Consider the following 20,857-nt stretch of genomic DNA (forward strand, 5'->3'; position numbering starts at 1 on the left):
CTTCTGTATGGAAACAGTTCGTTGTATAATATTATACGTGTTAGATTTGCATAACATGGTCATTTTAGAGTAAGCTATATTTGAAGTTTACTACGAAAAATATGTATTTTAGATAGTGGTGTCAAACGAGTAATCGCATCCAAAATAAAAGTTTTTATTTACATAATATATCTGCGTGTACTGTGTATATTTATTATGTATATATAACTACACAGACACACATATTTGAAAATATTTACATGCATATATTTATATTCATATTATTAATTTTATATAGATTTAATATATAAACGTAACATATTTGTACTTAAATATATACATGCACGGTTGTGTATTTATGTATACATTATAAATTTACACAGTAAACGCACATAAGCTTTGCCACTAGCCAATTTAAACATTCAAAAGCGTTTAAAGCATTCAAACACGAGACTCGGAACGAGCTCTCCTTCAGGAAGCTCTCCTCTAAGCTCCTCCTGCACCTGAACGAACAAATACACATCACAATCACAATAAAAGATGTGAAAGAGCCTGATTCAGCACCGCGGTGTTCAAGTATTCAGGGCCCACGCAGAGAGAGGCGGCTCAAAACACTTGAACACCGAATTTGCCTCTTTTTGCTCTTGTACGACAACTACATAAAAATATGTCAAAATACCCGCTTTGGAAAGTATGTTCGAAAAAACTATCGGTTATGTCTGAAAGTAAACAAATCGGATGTGTATTATATGTTATGCATTCATTGTCTCTTAAAGTGACCGCGCCTAATTTAGCTACTAGCTGCTGTAATGTTAATCCAAGAAAAGAAAAATTAAAAAATTAAAATGAAAGAAAAAAAATCACTCACTGCTCTTGACTGAATTACTTTGTAGTTTTAAAAATAATTAATGCATAGTCAAACCAACAATTATTCAGACACCAGATACCTTTTTATTTTATTTTATTTTTACTAGAACATGCAGGACACTAATTAATTTATGTGAGTATAGCAAAATAAAGTGAACTGTGGCATATTATACCCAAAATATTTCATACAGTGTATTAATAGTAAAATTGATAAAAAATAAAAAAATAAAAAAAATAAATTGGGACCAAAAATTATTCAGACACTTTGACCACTAGTTTTGCTTACATGATTTTATTTTTTCCGTAATTGCTAATGCAACCTTTTCACACCCCAGACTGAACAAAATTAATCATTGCTTGGTAATTGGTCAACAAAGTATTGACAGTTGTCTGAAGTTTTGTTTGATTGATTGATAATCCATTACATATCTTTCTATCAAAGTTATCTGATATTAGGATGATATTAAGATTAATTTGTTCTGAAAGTCTAACTCTGAGTTCTTGTCAAATTTTATTACCATTTTCTAAACTAGAGCAAATAAACTGTGATAATGTGAGAAATGTTGAAGGTATCTGAAAACATTTTGGTTTGGGTGTATATTTAATTTTTACAGTGAAGACTCCCTTACGAAAATTAACCATGGTTTTACTACAAATAAAACCAAAAAACCATGGTTACTACAGTTAAACCATGGTAACCACAAATTAACCATGGTTTTGCAATATTAACCATGGTTTAACCATGGTATTTGTAGTAAATCTGTGGTTATACAAATGGTAGTCAACACGCCAAAAAACCATGGGTTACTACAGTTTTACTATAATAAAACCATGGTTATTTTTCGTAAGGGCTATGTCGTGCTATTTTAAATGTAATTATTCGGTTTCTGTACCTGGACACTTACAAACTTGAAAAAAACTTAAACACTGTGTAAATAGCACAAATAAATAAACAGAACGGACATACAAATTAAACACTTTCAAACAGGGCCCACTGGTACAACCTGCACCGGGGCACCGCTAACCCCAGCAATGGACCTGCACTTAAGTTCAAAAGGTTACAGGATGTCAGTACTTTTCTTGATTCAGTTCAAGACTATCAGGACTGTAAAGCACCTAAATACTATCAGAACATATCCACCTATTTTCCTTTTTTTTTTTTTTTTAAGGTACTTAAATATGTATTCACAACATTGTAAAGCAGCACTAGTTTTTCATCAATCATATTGTGGTAATTTTTAAGTTTCTAATACAACAGCTGTGGGAGTGACTGTAAATTTGACATAATTTTCTCTTCTGGCTGCTGTTATCAATCTCTCTCCATTTTCATCTTTTAATACTGATGTGGATGTCATGATTCTGCCTTCATGTCCTGATTTTTCTCTAGTCTTGTGGCAGGATCATGACAGGCCCGTGTTTTGTGTACAAGCACATGGCCTTGTCTTTGGGCCATGTGCTTGCGTTGTCTTGTCATGTAACCCCGCCCCCCTTGTGATCCTCGTTTTGTAATTAATAGCGTATCAGTTCCACCTGTTGTGTTCATTACTAGTCTCCCTTTATAACCTCGTGTGTTTCTCTGTCCTTTGTTGGTTCATTACCAAACGTTGTTAAAGATTGTCAATCATTGTCTGATATTGTCAAATACTGTCTACATTGCGTGTCTACCTGTGTGAGATCTGTCAGTGAGTAAGTCTTGTCTAAGTAGGAGTGTGATCCTGTTTTTGTTATAGTGTAGTTTGTCAAGTGTTAGTCTAGTTTATCTCTCGTCAGTCTTGCCCTTGTTTTGCCCCCTCGTGGGTTTTGTTTTCCTGTTTTGTGTACAATAAACTGTGTTGCTGTGACAACAGTCTGCATTTGGGTTCATCCTCCACCATCCATATAACAGAATGAACCGACCAGCAAGGAACCCAGCAGACAGTATGTCCTCCTTTGAGCACAACACAGACGACCATGCACAATGGTGGCGGAGGGCTACCGACGATGCAAGGAATGGCAAGCTGCCAATTCCTCCCCAGGGAGAGCGGTCCCTGAGAGAGTACGCTCGGGTCGCGAACGAGAGGAGGCTGTTTCTACCAGATAGTCTCCTCAACCGCTACCTCATAGCGGGCCTCAACACTCCTCCACCCCTGGCAGAACGGGAGAAGCTGGTCTGCTGCTCGTTTGGCGATATGGTGGATTGTCTGTCGCAGAGGGAGTCGCAGGGGTCCACCTTATTGTCACGCTCACCCAAGCTGCCAGTGATCCCGGAGGGTCATGTCCTGGCGGTGGTTACCCAGGGGAATCAGGTGTTCTCCACTTCCACCCCTGAGGCTTCAGTCGTCCCCGAAAGTCTTCGTGGCAAACGAGGGAGACGGATCTCGTGGGATTCTTCATCAGAGTCTTCCTCGACTGAGTCAGCGCTGCCTGTGACTGCCCTCCCCACTCAGGTAACAGATCCCGCTGAGCTTCTCCGGCCGGTCTCAAGTCCGGCTATGACTACCACACCACGACCTAAGAGGAAGAAGAGGAGAAAGGGAGCCTCTCGTCCTTCATCTCAGCAGGTCCCAGAGCCCGCCACTGCAAGCGCTGTTCCCGAGCCCGCCTCTGCAAGCGCTGTTCCCGAGCCCGCCTCTGCAAGCGCTGTTCCCGAGCCCGCCTCTGCAAGCGCTGTTCCCGAGCCCGCCTCTGCAAGCGCTGTTCCCGAGCCCACCTCTGCAAGCGCTGTTCCCGTGCCCGCCTCTGCAAGCGCTGTTCCCGAGCCCGCTGTCGTGAGTGCTGCAGAGAGAGCAGCGGCCGATTCAGCTGCTGAAGCTGTCTTGCGGGCTGTTTCCGCGCATCAAGAGATGCCTGTCCTCGTCGCTGCTGACACTTTGGCGGAATATCTAAAGCATCTTGTCCAGATTCTCGAAGCCCCTGGCAAGTCTGTCATGTCTAGTACTGAGTCCAAAGATGCCGTGAGCGCCGAACCCCAGTCAGCTGCCGTGAGCGCAGTACCCCAGTGTGCTGCGGACGATGATCTCCCCGATGTAGAGATGGGGAGCGCTGATACTGAGCCGTCGTTGGGGGGCTCTATTTTTGCTTCTGCTCCAATATCACCCGCAGTATACCCTGTCTTGTCTTCTGTCGTGTTGCCTCCTGTCTCCCCTGTCAAGCTGTCTACTGTTTCCCCCAAGTCATCCCCTCATGTGTCTCCAGCCAAGTTCCCCCGGAGTCCCAGTCCTCAGTCCTCGTCCCGGAGACCCAAGACCCCCAGTCCTCCCATCCACCCTGGACTGCCCTCTAAGGACTTTGTGCTTCCCCCACCTCCTCTGCCTTGTTTATTGTTTTTGATTTTGCACCCTAACCCTGTGATTGTTTTTTCATGTTTGCCTTTAGTGTTATTTGTCATGTTTTGTTGGTTTGTGTCTTTGTCCCAGTCGGTCGTGTCCCGTGTTTGATGTTCCCTTGAGGAGCGTCTGGAAGCCGCTCCTTAAGGGAGGGGTTCTGTCATGATTCTGCCTTCATGTCCTGATTTTTCTCTAGTCTTGTGGCAGGATCATGACAGGCCCGTGTTTTGTGTACAAGCACATGGCCTTGTCTTTGGGCCATGTGCTTGCGTTGTCTTGTCATGTAACCCCGCCCCCCTTGTGATCCTCGTTTTGTAATTAATAGCGTATCAGTTCCACCTGTTGTGTTCATTACTAGTCTCCCTTTATAACCTCGTGTGTTTCTCTGTCCTTTGTCGGTTCATTACCAAACGTTGTGAAGCTTTGTCTCTGTCTATCTTTAATGATACCTTGCTGTGAGTATTTTGTCTAGAGTTCAGTTCTACGTATAATGTTAATTGTTTTGTTGTTAGTTTAGTCTTCGTCAAGTCTTAGTCAAGTCCTAGTCAAGGCTTTTGCCTTTTTGTCTTGTTTTGCCCCCCTCGTGGGTTTTGTTTTCCTATTTTTGTACAATAAACTGTGTGCTGTGACTACTGTCTGCATTTGGGTTCATCCTCCACTCCATCCACATAACAGTGGAGTTTTACTATTGCTATCAGAACTAATGGGAACAGAAAAAAATTCTAAAATGTAACAAGTAGTGTAACCATTTCAATTACTTTATTAATGAAACTGATTACTTTTTGATTACTTCACCAAATTTCTAATGTTTTCAACTATTCATCATCTTCAAACATGTAAACCAGGCGGGGTTATCCTTACAGTAGTGTTCAACACTGATTACTGTCACTTTCAAAATCCTTCATCACTTGAATCAAGATTATAATAATTTAATGTCAAAGCCCAGTCCGCACAAAATCAGACTTTAGCACCTCTTTTTTACTTTGAGATCATTCTGAGGTTAAATACTGATTAAAAAACAAAGCAAGATGATACTGTTTTTTAAATCGAATCTTGCATAGTTATGACAGGAAACACTAGATCTAAGAAAAAAATAGTGATGTAACGATTCACTCGATTCAAGATTCGATTCGATTTTTTCAAACAAAATGAAATTGAAGACATACAATAAATGAGAAGGTAGGTGTCGTTTTTTTAGGCTACTGCTTCACGTTTCTTTGTGAAACTGAAATATTACAAAACTAAACTTAAATTTTAAAACTAGCAAGTTACATAAATAAAATAAATTTATTCATATAAACAAACTAAGGCTTTGTCTGTGCTCTTTCCATTTAATATTAGAGGCAACCACTGCATTTTAATCATCATCTAAACAAAGATGCAGCATGAGCAGTTTTTAATCTGAAGTAGACTGTATAATTTCACAATCTGAAGCAAAAACAGAGTGGTCTGACTTTATTTTTGTTTAACTATACTACATAAAACATATTTGAACTATAAAAACAGCAGACGCTCTGAAGGAGTTGCAGATTCACTCTCTGACAGCAGGTGGCGCTCATGAGCAATGAGACAGCGTTTCCTTGGTTACCGCTGTAAACAAAACAGTAACCTTACTTTAATATGCACCATTGAGATGTTTAGCATCTGAACCAATTTTAATCGTCACATATTTTAATCGATTTTCAACCAGCTCACTGTTCATCGTTACATCCCTAAAGGTAGTTGTTGAATAAACGTGTCCTATCTCCTGAAACAAAGACATCAATTATGTGGGTGTGTGAAAAAAAAAATCTGATGTAAACTCATTTGTAATCGTTTACATTTTCAACTGTAATTTTCTTTAACTATAACAGATTACAATTACTTTTAGATTAAATTAGGTAATTTAGTTAAATGCAACTAGTTACTCCCCAACCCTGCTAATATACAGGTGCTGGTCATATAATTAGAATATCATCAAAAAGTTGATTTATTTCACTAATTCCATTCAAAAAGTGAAACTTGTATATTATATTCATTCATTACACACAGACTGATATATTTCAAATGTTTATTTCTTTTAATTTTGATGTTTATAACTGACAACTAAGGAAAATCCCAAATTCAGTATCTCAGAAAATCTGAATATTGTGAAAACGTTCAATATTGAAGACACCTGGTGCCACACTCTAATCAGCTAATTAACTCAAAACACCTGCAAAGGCCTTTGAATGGTCTCTCAGTCTAGTTCTGTAGGCTACACAATCATGGGGAAGACTGCTGACTTGACAGTTGTCCAAAAGACGACCATTGACACCTTGCACAAGGAGGGCAAGACACAAAAGGTCATTGCAAAAGAGGCTGGCGGTTCACAGAGCTCTGTGTCCAAGCACATTAATAGAGAGGCAAAGGGAAGGAAAAGATGTGGTAGAAAAAAAGTGTACAAGCAATAGGGATAACCGCACCTGGAGAGGATTGTGAAACAAAACCCATTAAAAAATGTGGGGGAGATTCACAAAGAGTGGACTGCAGCTGGAGTCAGTGCTTCAAGAACCACTACACACAGACGTATGCAAGACATGGGTTTCAGCTGTCGCATCCCTTGTGTCAAGCCACTCTTGAACAACAGACTGCATCAGAAGCGTCTCGCTTCAAAAAGGACTGGACTGCTGCTGAGTGATCCATAGTTATGTTCTCTGATGAAAGTAGATTTTGCATTTCAGGGTCCCAGAGTCTGGAGGAAGAGAGGAGAGGCCCACAACCCACGTTGCTTGAGGTCCAATGTAAAGTTTCCACAGTCAGTGATGGTTTGCGGTGCCATGTCATCTGCTGGTGTTGGTCCACTGTGCTTTCTGAGGTCCAAGGTCAACACAGCTGTATACCAGGAAGTTTTAGAGTACTTCATGCTTCCTGCTGCTAACCAACTTTATGGAGATGCAGATTTCATTTTCCAACAGGACTTGACACCTGCACACAGTGCCAAAGCTACCAGTACCTGGTTTAAGGACCATGGAATCCCTGTTCTTAATTGGCCAGCAAACTCCCCTGACCTTAACCTCATAGAAAATCTATGTGGTATTGTGAAGAGGAAGATGCGATATGCCAGACCCAGGAATGCAGAAGAGCTGAAGGCCACTATAAGAGCAACCTGGGCTCTCATAACACCTGAGCAGTGCCACAGACTGATCGACTCCATGCCACGCCGCATTGCTGCAGTAATTCAGGCAAAAGGGAGCCCCAACTAAGTATTGAGTGCTGTACATGCTCATTCTTTTCATTTTTATACTTTTTAGTTGGCCAAGATTTCTAAAAATCCTTTCTTTGTATTGGTCTTAAGTTATATTCAAATTTCCTGTGATACTGAATTTGGGATTTTCCATTAGTTGTCAGTTATAATCATCAAAATCATTAAAATAAATGAATGTGAAATATATCAGTCTGTGTGTAATGAATGAATATAATATAAAAGTTTCACATTTTGAATGGAATTACTGAAATAAATAAATTTTTGGATGATATTCTAATTATATGACCAGCACCTGTAAATCTGCTCCTGATCTCCCCAAAACAAACCAGAGATGTTTTCTTCACACGTTCTTCACTTTCTGACTGTGATGTAGTGCTGTGATAAGATTGCCATGCTGCTGTTCACATTTATTTGTACAGCATTTTCCACAATGTATATCGTTTTAAAGCAGCCTCAAAGAACAATGAGTAAAATTAAGCGAGTACAAGTGTGTTTGAGTGTGGGTAGGTTAATCAGAAGATTGTGAACAGTGTCAATGGTCCATTTGAAAGGTAATGCGTTTATAAATCTGCAATCAGCCATAAATAAATTCTCAAAATTAGAAAACAAATTTAAACACTAATTTCCTCTGAAGTCGTGGCATAGTGGTCCTAACCCTAGGGCCATAACCCTTGAGCAAGGCACTGAACCCCCAACTGCTCCCCGGGGGCCACAGCATGATGCCCACTGCTCCAGGTGTGTGTTCACAGTGTGTGTGTGTGTTCACTGCTGTGTGTGCGCACATTGGATGGGTTAAATGCAGAGCACAAATTTGAGTATGGGTCACCATACTTGGCTGAATGTCACATCACTTTTTAAGTCTCAGCTTTGCATGGTGCCCATTAAAAATGTTTTTTAAGTGAATTGTAGTAGACCTATACATTTTATAATAAAAGTACCATAATAATAATAGTAATGTAATAATTTTTATTCATTAATTGGACATGCCAAATACTCTCGATATCATCAAAAGCTGATGCTTTTTATTATTATTATTATTTTATATATCTTTGGCTGTCGTCCAGTGTCATCGTCTGCGCAGTGTGAGCACGTAAAGCGTGAGCTTTGACTTCACATCGCATGCGATCTGCTCGTACACTGTGTGAGTTGGGACTTTGATGAAATCGCACAGTGTATGTCCGGTCTAATACGTCACGCTTTCTTCCTCTTGGCGGCGCACAGTAAAGCGACTCTACATAAAAGCTAGAAATTTGCCTGAAAATGTGCACAGATATGATCCTATGAGAGAACGCGAGCCTCGCACCGGAGGAGCTGATCAGCGTGTCGCGGTAGCACAGACTGTAGTGCAGGACATGTCTGGTGACGTCACCGCGCTGGACGTGCTGACGCTCGTCGGAAGAGCGGTGTGCACAGGCGCGGCGCTGACAGCCGCACTCTACCTGATCCGCAGAGTCTGTCTAATAATGGCCTGGAAATCCGGAGGAGCGAGCCACGCGGAGCTCGTCAACAACCTCCGCAGTGAGTTTGACCCGTTCTGCACGTTTGAAAGAGCAGAGTCAGTCACGCGCACTGTAGAGCTTAATGACCGGGGTTTGTTTACGTCGCTGTAGTGAAGGTAAGCGCGCGTCTGTGAACTAGCATCGCGTTACAGCCGAGGGGAAAGTGCGCTGATGAGTCTGGGATGGCATGACTCCATCTCAGCTCTGTTTCTGCGTCTGTTTCCGTTTCAGACGAGCACATGGTGGCTGCTGTTTAAAACTTACAGTGCGCTTCATTTCTGTTAGCTAGCTGCTAGCAGTCTATGTGATCGTCTCTCTCAAAACACCTGCTAATAATCCGCTATGTTTAAACGATCGCTGGAACATATAACGTATATGAAATATTTCTCATTTCGGTTCACATGTTGTGTTGCTTAGACTGAACAAACATGGTTTTGTTCACTTCCATGACACAGCAGCACCTGTGTTAGCATTCCTTACTGTATCTAGTCGTTCCTGCAGGTGTCAATATCTGTATACAATAAAGAATTAAGTGCATTTTTCTTTTTTTTTAATCAGTAAAAGTGCGTAGTTGTTTAATGGTCGTATGTGCTGTTTTATGTGGAGTTGTTCAGTGGGCGTGGCACACCACATGCTGCTGATGCCATCGCTTGATGACGCCATCCTGGACTTCATGCATCTGCAGTTTAGTATTTTAAACCTTGATATTATTAAAGCGATGTATGTCTAATATATATATTCTATTATTTAACATATGCTTTTGGCTTACCTGCATTAAGCAGTTGACCACTGGCCAGAGAGACTAATAATAATACCCTTCTGGCATGTGACCCATCCTCCTGAACTCCTGGCTTTATTCTGGGGTCAAGTGGTCAGTGTGCTATATTTAGGGCTGGTCACTAAGACGAGTATCACTGTTACTGTTCCTGCTACTTAGGGTTAGAGATTTGAACAAACTGCTAGCTTAAACTTGTAACTTGTCCTACCAATGGAGTTCAATGGTTTCTCTCACCACTGTGTGCTGGGACATGTTTGACTCTTGGTCATACTCCACAGTTTGTATGCTTAGTCACTTTGGGCTACAGAAGAAAACAAGTACTTGTCTACTTGCAGATTCTCCAAGAGACTCTAGCACTCATAGATACTGACTAATGACTCTGTTTTAGATGGATTACTAACAAACATCCATGAGTGTTTAGTAACATGAAAGATGTCTGTCATTGCCAGTATTGATTTACATCACTTACATGCCTGCTGGAAATCCAGGTCAGAGGTTAGCCTGGAGATGCTGTGCCTGTATATAAGGATTCACTCCCATTTAACTTGCCAAATAATTAGCTAGACACAACTACATCATCTCTACGAAAGTTGGTTAAAATTTTGAAAAGGTTTACTAGAGATATGGGTTACATCAAGTCTGTGAGTGATCATCTGTCTGAAAGTGTAAATGTGTGGCATTTACTATGTTTAAATATGCACAGACTGCTATTAATAGTGTGTAAGTCTTGAATCCCAGGATTGCTGACGTGCTTTTGCTACTCCAGTATTTCTGGTACCATCCCATAAGCACACAGAAAGATGTACTGTAAATGTTAAGACGCAGATCTATAAATTAGTGCTGTCAATCAATAAAAAACTTAAATGAGTTAATCACACTTTTTCCTAAAATGAATTGGGATCCCACCTAACCTTGAAGCTTTTAAATATACATTTATATTGCAATAATTTTTTACAAGCAATTTTCAAATGAATGTAGAAATATAAAAAAAAGAGGCAAAAAACTTTTCAAGGTACTGTGTGTGTATATATATATATATATACGATGTATATAAACGATGGTATACTGAACAAATTACTATTTCTTTAAATTAAATTGTTATAGTTAAAATTTCCTTAGGATTAAAATGTTAGCTCAGCTTCTGCAGGAGCTCTTTTAAATTACTGTAAGATTACAATTAACAACAGTGACTTATACTACTTCAGTCTGTGTGCATTGAATTTATTTAATACACGAGTTTCACAATTTGAGTTGAATTACTGAAACAAACGAACTTTTCCACGTCATTCTAATTTATTGAGATGCACCTGTAAATATAATTAATTGTAGTACTATAACATTTAGCAAAATGCTCTTCACTAGACTTAATTTCGCAAGCAAAAAACGAGCTGTAGACACTCATCATGACTAGTCTGAGGGAAATTAAATTAAATGTGACCTTTTGTTTAAAAGCCCTTTAAAAGCTCGTCTTTCTGCAGTTGAAACACTAATTGAGAGATTATGACTAATTCATTCATGTTTATTTTGTGTAAAACTAGTAATAAAGAGGAAGGGATGGTCGCACCACATCAAAGAGTGCCACAACAGCATTTATTGTCAGAATTTCCTGAAAAATGGAGCAATTTGTTTGATACACATGCATACAGACCTGTGCCAGGAATTACATTACATATTTAATGTATTGTATATTACAATAGTATTAAGCCATCAGTTTGAATGTGTTTGTGTGTTTTGTCCAGAAAATGGGATTATTAAATCAGACCGTGTGTATGAAGTTATGTTGGCCACAGATCGTGCCCACTTTTCCAGATGTAACCCATACATGGACTCGCCACAATCTATAGGTAAGCTCCAGTCCAGGGTTATTCATTTGTTGGCACAATGGAGGTGTCTAATGTGGCCAAAGCTTAGTGACACAAAATTCCTGGTTTCTGTTTTTCCTGCTCTGCACGGCTACACCAGTATTGTGTTTTCTCTTTGGGAGCTTTGGGATGAAAGTCTTTTTTTGTAATTTTGTGCAGGTTATCAAGCAACAATCAGTGCACCACATATGGTAAGTTAAAATGGCTTTAGCAGGATTCGGGGCTAGCAGTTACTGGCCTGTTTGAGGTAGGTGCTGATGAACGCTCATCTGTGTGCTGTAGCACGCGTATGCTCTCGAGCTCCTCCATGATCACCTGTATGAAGGAGCGAAGGCTCTGGATGTGGGATCAGGCTCCGGGATCCTGTCCGTCTGCTTCGCCAGAATGGTGAGTCTCTTCACTGCCAGTCACAAACATGGGATTGCTTAGGATTTTCACAGTTCTGTTGGATAAAATGTAGAGCAATGGCACGCAACCAGTTTATGACATATGAACTACTCTTGTACGTTAGAACAGTTAAACAGTGTGTCTGATACGGAGGAACACTGGGAACCCTGTGGTGACGTAATGTAGTGTTAACCATGTTTTATTTTCTTTCTGACATTGTTTCTGCACACGATACAGTAGCAAAAACAACAACTAAATAGATTGGTACTTCCTTGGGTTTATTATAATTGTTGTACATGCAACAAGAAAATACTTTTTTCAGAAAATCATTGCACCTTTTGCACACTATAAATAAACACGTACACAAAGGGTAAAACTCAAACCATTCATCTTTTTAGCAGCTGTGATGCTAGTACTGTACACTTAAAACATTGTTAATGTTTAGCTTTATTTATTGATTTAAGAAGAAAAAAGTACAGGCACAGTTGCTGAAACCACAGACGCCGCACTGATGACCTATTCTCTGTGGATTTACTCCATTGAGCAAACCCTTAAAAAGGCTTGTACCTCGCTGATGACTCTTCTCTTCTTTGGTTTGTTCTGCATGTGCATCCAACCAATCACAGGCTACAGCACCTCTCAGTTTTTATATGCAAAATATGAGTAGTTCCTTTGAAGTTTCTGAAATGTAGTTCTTGCAGTGGGAAAAAATGCAAGTAAAATTGTATTTTGTTATTTCATATGGATGTTAAATTAAGTTATTAAGAATTTAAGTTGGTGAGAGAGTTCACCCAAAAATAAAATTCTCTCATTAATTACTCACCCTTGTGTCGTTCCAAACCTGTAAGACCTTCATTCATCTTCAGAACACAAATTAAGATATTTTTGATGAAATCTGAGAGCTCTCTGACCCTCTCCATAGACGGCAAGGATCCGAACATGATCACAGTCCAGAAACGTAGTTAGGACATCGTTAAAATAATCCATGGGACATCAGGGGTTCATCAAAGCTCTGCGAATACTCTTTTTTTTGGCTTGAAGAAAACAAAAATAACAACTTTATTCAACAATGAATCTCCTCCACGTCACCCTGGTGCCATTAAGGAGAGTATCACATGTGTAAATAACATATGTATACAGACATGTTGTTTACGTTTTGATCTGAACGTAAACATCATATCCGAAGATGAACAAAGGTCTTACTGGTTTGGAGCGACACAAGGGTGAGTAATTAATGACAGAATTTCATTTTTGGGTGATCTATCCCTTTAATTCAGAGCAACATTAAATGAAAAATCATTAACTTAGTCTACTTCTGCCAGTTTGGTCCTCCATAGTAGTTTGATGAGTGTGTGCATTACAGTGGATGTGTTGTGGTGTTTTACAGGTTGGGCCGAAGGGGAAGGTGATTGGCATTGATCATATAAAGCAGCTTGTGGAGGATTCTATAGCTAATGTAAAGAAAGACGACCCTAGTTTGATCTCTTCAGGGAGAATCAAACTCATTGGTTGGTCTGCTTGCCTATCTTTGGTCTCTACAGTTGTGTTTTACATTGTGTTTTATAATGTACCCATCTTTTAGGTGTGGGCAAAATTTTGGCTGATTTTGATTGGCCAATGATCAATGCTATTTATATGTATTATTAGGGATGCAACAATACGGTTAGTCCACAGCTCAATACATACCTTGGTTCTTAAACATGGTTTTGGGTTCGGTTTGGTTCTGATAGCTTGGCACATCAGAGTTTTTTTGCAACAAATGAACAACAAAAAAACTCCTGTACACTGGAAAAAGCATGTTTTTTTTATATGTCTGTTTAGTATTTCTTTTGAAAGAGGAATTCTTTTTCCAATTCTTACCCAAAATTAGGGTTCGGTATCGATTGGGTTTTTTATGATACCGGTGCCATATCGATACTTTAAAACGGTACCGGTGCCTAAACGGTGATTGAATCGATACTTAAAAAAAAAAGCCACAAAAAACTATGGACAACATTAAAGAACGTTAAAAATATTCATAATAAATCCATAGCTTTCACACGCTTTTTGGATGCTCTTATTTCCCAAGTGCTTCCATTACTCTAAGTCTAATAAATGTATTTCATGATTTGGGTCATTTTTTTAATTAAAAACCACACGTAATGTTTCTATTGTCAATCACTCTGATATTTAGTTAAAATGAGTGCTGTCTGTCACTGTCTTTAATCAGTTTTGTGAATGACTGTATGCTCATTCTTTATAAAGTAGCAGCAATGTCATTTGTAAAGTACAGTACTGTGCAAAAGTCTTAGGCACATTAGTACTTGCACATTTTTTTTTGTTCAGCTAGCTTTGCTGGAAGGTTTCTTCAAGTGTCTTGGAGATACGACCACAGTTCTTCTGGATTTAGTAATAACCGACAGATTCAATGATGGTGAGATCAGATTTCTGTGTGGAGCACCGGCCATTGTCAGACTGCTTGTGCAATCAAAAATCTCACTAGATTATTATTGAAATTAATGGCAAAATGAATGTTTGGAAATGTAAACTGATATTTTCTACTGACACACTACAGCAAAAGATAGAAATAACTGGCCGAACACCATTTTTTTGGGCGAAAATACTAATGTGCCTAAGGCTTTTACACAGTAAAGTATAATTAAATTAAGTATATTTAAATAAGTTCATATGTGTCAAGGGCTAGATTGTCGCTGGAGGAAACAGCGGTGGTGTGATGAGCGTTGAACAGCGAAAACAGTAGATGGGAAACCGACTGCTCCCTCGTGACCTTTTGTAAACTGTATTTATGACAAAGAACTGCACACATACAGATATTCTAACAATCTATCGATAAACACACACTTTGTGTCCTCGGTTTGTGTTTGAGACCGCTCGCGCTGCTCCACCGCGGTCTATGGATTGCGCTGAAAGATGAGGGGGAGACATGTCTGCTGCCGTTTTCATATGAAATTTAAGGGGACTGACTGAGGCGATCATAAATATGTGTACAGTTTATGGATCTAAATGCTACAGCCCCACTTAAAAAGCCTAGCGACGCCCATGCTTCTTGTGTACATTTCGGAGAACCAGGACAAATATTCCATTTGATAGCTCAAGCATTTAAGAGGCACCGAAATCTGCATTTGGTTTGGTTCATAGCGGTTCCATAGGTACCGGTTTCGGTACCCAACCCTACCCAAAATAGGATGGATGGTCCATTATTGAGTGCTATAAGCACATGAAATGTGTGTTTCATTCATTCTGGACACCAGAGGGCGCCCTCGTGCAGAAAATCCACATATCCATCACAGAAGTAATAGAAGTAACTGATGATGTTCCAGGAAATCCCTAATATGGATAAAGGCATGGCTGTCGCTCTAACTGAATAAAAAGAAGATATAACATTAAACGTTTTGAATAATGAAATTTAATGGGCAATAAACACTAAACAAGTAATGTTCTCTTTTGCTGGTTTAGAAAGTAATTTATCAGTACTCATTGCATGTCATTACAAGGGAAGATGCTCGGCAAGTGTTGATAGCCAATTCTGAGAGAAATAAAACACACGGATATTATTTAAATGCAAAACCGAAAAAACAAATGTACAGAAGGGTTAGATATTGTATCTTGAATTGTGACATCCCTAGTATTTATACATATTTAAAAATGACTCGCATATTTTAGCACATGTAAATTCATTCCTCAGACTTTTTTTCCTCAGATTTTTTTTTAAGTTGTGACATTTATAAGACAAATGTACATTCATAGACAGGCCATAGGAAATGAGCAGAAGAGCTGTGTTACTGTGTAATGTTGTCTGTATGTGTGCAGTTGGAGATGGAAGAATGGGCTTTACAGAAGAGGCACCTTATGACGCCATTCATGTCGGAGCTGCAGCTCCCACAGTGCCACAAGCAGTATGTTTTCTTCCAATCACAAATACACTTAGATTCCTAGCCATATTTGTACCTTAAGCGTTATCTTTGAAGGAATAATTCATTCACAAAGTAGAACTTTGTCATCATTTACTCCCCATGTATCTGTATCTTCACATGTAAGTGTGTTTGTTTGTGTGGTAGTTGCTGGACCAGCTGAAGCCAGGGGGGCGTCTGATTCTGCCGGTCGGGCCAGCAGGAGGGAACCAGATGCTGGAGCAGTATGACAAATTGGAGGATGGCAGTACCAAAATGAAGCCACTGATGGGCGTGATTTACGTGCCTTTAACAGACAAAGACAAGCAGTGGTCAAGGTGGAAGTGACTTCCTGTCCTCTGTCCCTTCTCTCTTCTAGGGCACAGGTGAAACGGTGTGGTCCGGAGCAGACAGAGGCTGCATTTGCCGCTTGTCATCTTTTTTGCTGCTCCATACCATGATGAACAGCTGCACTGTTTTTTTAGTTTTTTTTTAACCGTAACCCACCAGCCTGATTTGACCAAACAAAACAAAAACAACATATAATGTTTTAAATGTCTGGTTTGCCATTAACTGCTGGAATGGGCTTGGTTTATTTTTTATTTTAGTTTTTTTCTAAAAAGCTTTCTGAATGATGAGACATGAAAGCATGAAGACATCAAAACCTATTTAGACTTGGCATTATGTCTTGGTTCGCACTGGCAGCCCAGATCGGTTTATTAAGGCAGATCAGAGTCAATTCCAGAAATTTTTCATTCATGGCATCGCTTAAAACTCAACAAGCGAAGCTTAGAAAGTCTCTGTTCCTGAAAATACATTCTAATTAAATTGATTACAATTTGTGTTACTTTAATTTGTGAGACCAGTAATTTCCCCTCAGCACAATTGCACAGCTAACTTCCCCTTCAGATTTCCACCCTGTTAGAGAGCTGCCAATGTGGCGTGTATGTAATGTCATATACAGCGAGCGTGGAGCATTAGTGTGTAGATGTGAATGTGTAAAAGAATGTGTTCTTTGTTGCATTGAACGCATCCAAACCGACAGTTTCTACTGTCTGTTTTTGTAGAAGAAAGTATCTTGGCTTTGTGTTGATGCCTACATTGTGACTGTAGCAGCCAATATAAATACACCAGATATCGAGTCCACTGTCTGAATCTGGTTTCATCAAGTGCCGACCACTGCAATTTGACAAACAAATTGCATGCAGTTTGATCAGCCTGCATTGCACATTAAAGGGTTAGTTTACCCCAAAATTAGCCCATGTTTTACTCCCTTGAGGCATCCTAGGTGTATATGACTATCTTCTTTCAGACAAATCCAGTCAGAGTTACCGTATTTTTCGGACTATAAGTCGCACCTGAGTATAAGTCGCATCAGTCCAAAAATACGTCATGATGAGGATAAAAACATATATATAAGTCGCACTGGACTATAAGTCGCATTTATTAAGAACCAAGAGAAAACATTACCGTCTACAGCCGTGAGAGGGCGCTCTATGTCTTCAGTGTAGACTACAGGAGCACTGAGCAGCATACAGCGCCCTCTCGCGGCTGGAGACGGTAATGTTTTCTCTTGGTTCATTTCTCTTAGTTCATTTCTCTCGGTTCATGTCAAATTAATTTTGATAAATAAGTTGCACCTGACTATAAGTCGCAGCACCAGCCAAACTATGAAAAAAAGTGCGACTTATAGTCCGGAAAATACGGTATATTAAAAATTGTCCTGGCTCTTCCAAGCTTTATAATGGCATGGGTGCGTGTTTCTGTTCAACTGTCCAAAAGAAGTCAAATAAAGCACATCCATCCATATTAAAACATGTCTCACATGGCTCCGGGGATAAATAAATACCTCCTGTAGCAAATTGATGCATTTATGTAAGGAAAATGTTATGAACCATTATCGCGTTCTGCATTCATCACTAATCACCAGCATGTGCGCTACGCCTACATCATCCGACCAGAACAGCTTCCACCTACGACAGTGAGAGAATAGTGTTTATAACGATTATTGATATCTTTCTACAAGAGGCCTTTATTCACCCCCGGAGCCATCTAAGGCATGTTTTATTATGGATGGATGTGCTTTATTTGATGTCTTTTGGAGTGTTGAACAGAAAAAAACCCATCAACTGCCATTGTACAGCTTGGAAGAGCAAGGACAATTTTTAGTGAAAATCCGGCTGGATTCGCCTGAAAGAACAAAGTCATTTACACCTAGGATCCCCGAGGGTGAGTAAAACATGGGCTAATTTTCATTTATGGGTGAACTAACCCTTTAATACCTTCAAGGCTGCTGAAACTAATTGTTGCATGTCTTTTGTTTATACTATGCACGTCAGTCATTATGTTTTCAATGATAGCATCTTATTGTGTATCTTTGATGTTCACAGTAACTTTTTTTTCTCTTTTTTTGTTGTAGGGATGAACTTTGAAAGGATGATCTTTGAAAGGATGATCTGGCAATACTCATCGCACCACATGCACACACACACACACGCACACACACACACACACATCCAACTGGACTTCACTGAGGAGAGCTTGTATAAATGCTCTATTTCCATACCTGTGACAGTCTGATGGTTGTGAAAGACTGATGTATTGATCAGATTCTTTTATTTAAAAAGGAAAAAGTGGAATAGGGCTTTGTGCTGAGATTTTCATGCCTGCAGTTTGAGAATTGTGTGAATGCAGTTTTTTTTTTTTTGGACGCAGGTGCATACTTCTTGTGATGACTTCAGTATTACAGTCAATTGGATTGTTCATGCATCTCAGCATAATGTATTATAAACAGAACACGGGGCCGGCCTTTGTGCTGAATCCAGCCTGTGATTAAAACAGTTCACTGCTGCATTATGTGTAGGGATGTCTTTGCTTTACAAATCCGTGTTAATAGTAATGGCTTGTGCTTTCAGCTGAAGCATGTGATGCTCAGGTAAAATAAACCACTTAACATTTGATAATTTCAGCAGAGGATTCTAGAGTAAGCCATGTGTTACAATGATTTGACCATGGTTATGGGTTGCAAACTATGGGTCATTATAGCAAACTGAACCCCTAACAGTAAGCAGAACTGTTATTCCTGGATGCTTACCAACCAAATAAATAACATGAATTATTGAAAAGTAAGAAAGTGCAGAATTATATAAGAAATTGTTTATCTGGGCCAATGGTCAATTATTCTCTTTAGCATAATTATAAAAATATGTACAAATCACAGAATGCTGCCATACAGCAAACACAATCAGGTATTTCACAGAACCGTGTCTAATGATTGCTTTTAGAGCAGAAGCAATGGGAATATGATAAAAGACTCTAATGCTAAAATAATAACTACCTTTATTAATAAATAAATAATGAGTATACCAATGTTACAATAAAAACATTTCTCCAGGCAAGTAATATAGTCCATTAGCTATAACTTTAGGCTGTTTACAGTTGGTATTATATTGGTATTCTAGACTGATGGCCACAGGTGTGTGCGTGTGTTTAGAGGTTTTGCAACGGGTATTTTACAAGGCGTATTCAATCAGACTCTACAGTCTGAACTAGAGTTTATGCACTATATTGGCAAAAGTATTGGCACCCCCTTCTAATGAACAGGTTTGACTGCTTTAGTGATCTCCATGAATACAGATCTTAATAAATAAACATCATTATATATGCACTATAAAATTAGAAGCACACAGCTCCCTAGAATATAATTATATTAAACATTAAGATCTGTACTCATGGATAGTCAAACCTGTTTATTAGAAGGGGTGTCCCGAACCCTTTTGCAAATATTGTGTGTCGTATAAATTTAAGAAATAAACTCCAGAATACTAAAATAATTTTGTCATCATGTTTTTCCAACCTCATATTATTATCTTTGTTTTGTGAAAACAAATAATCATGCAGCTGCTTTTCTGCATGATGAAATATGATGTTTTATATCGTCAGCTTTTAAAAAATTAGTGTCCAACTCTAGTCGCCTTTAGATTTGATGTTGTGGAACCCCAACAATACTGGTTCTCGTGTTCTCGGCATGTATGATAAACATGAGGTTTGAGAGCTACTGTATGCCGGAAGGGAATGGATTTTGGGATTTGACAGAATGCATGAGATGTATGGATGGACTACTTTTATGGTATGTTTGTTGACAGCAAAAAAACAAAATCCGCTTTCTTGATTTGTAAAACAGAATCTTGAACATTTCGTGTATTTCACAGGAAAAAGAAAATCATACAGGGTTGGAATGATATGAGTAGAGTTGGGTCACAAGTTTAGAGCACATGTCTAGCAATATTACTGCTCACTTTGAAATGTGTTTCACTTCACTGCACTGCTCACAGTAGGTTTGCCTATATCATCTAACATGCAGCTAGTAAAGTTCCACTCGGATCAACACTTGCAAACACAGCTAAACCTTCAGTGGTCATTTTCAAAGCCAAATCTCTGCATGTTTGTGTGTAATCTGCACACACAAACGTGGCTTTTGGCAAATAAACTCACTGCTAAGCAATGATCTGTTCATTCACTGGTCTCTTCTTTCACACAGTCTGACCTATAGAAAAGCTGAATTGTGATAACAAAATCAACTAAATTGCTTCTCTGTCAATCTCCTAGGTAGAAGTTAGTCGGATCACATGCCAATAAATGTTCATCATCAAAAACCTTGAGCGATAAAAGAGAAATAGGCCTATTACTAGTTTCTTAGTAATTCTGGTGATGCACTTCCATTTCTAAATTTGTCTCAATAAAATCTGGGGGAAACCTAACTTTCGGTTAAACTTAATTAGACCATTGTAATGCACTATTGTCTGCCTAGATGTTTATTGGTGTCTTTCGTAATCCAGTAACCCTAAAATGGATTAAAGTCTATTACTATTTTACTTTTTTTTATTTTATTTTTTTTTACTATTTTGTTTATTTATACAAAGTAACATTTTGTTACATTTATGGCATAGAACTGTACACAGAATAGTTAGAAATTTGGCACACAGAAGACCATTTATTCAGCATTACAAATTTTGAAGCCAATCTCTCAAATCTTCTAGCACCAGCAATAGCTCAAACTTTCAC

At 39.1% G+C, this 20,857-nt stretch overlaps 1 protein-coding gene across 2 annotated transcripts; it reads left to right on the plus strand.

Annotated features, from left to right (window-relative positions):
- The first annotated feature begins 8,550 nt into the window (after positions 1-8,550).
- LOC132107129 (protein-L-isoaspartate(D-aspartate) O-methyltransferase-like) lies at positions 8,551-20,300 on the plus strand. Of its 2 annotated transcripts, none has more exons than XM_059513337.1 (8): positions 8,551-8,895; positions 11,394-11,498; positions 11,676-11,707; positions 11,799-11,903; positions 13,291-13,411; positions 15,714-15,799; positions 15,962-16,179; positions 18,213-20,300. In XM_059513337.1, exons 1-7 carry the CDS (start codon positions 8,658-8,660, stop codon positions 16,139-16,141), a joined length of 867 nt encoding a protein of 288 aa, XP_059369320.1. In that variant the 5' UTR covers positions 8,551-8,657; the 3' UTR covers positions 16,142-16,179; positions 18,213-20,300. The 2 variants fall into 2 exon arrangements, with proteins under 2 accessions (XP_059369320.1, XP_059369319.1); XM_059513336.1 differs by having other exon boundaries at positions 8,552-8,895; positions 15,962-16,131.
- Positions 20,301-20,857: the final 557 nt, after the last annotated feature.

This window comes from Carassius carassius, chromosome 27, assembly GCF_963082965.1.
Source record: "Carassius carassius chromosome 27, fCarCar2.1, whole genome shotgun sequence".
NCBI lineage: Eukaryota > Metazoa > Chordata > Actinopteri > Cypriniformes > Cyprinidae > Carassius > Carassius carassius.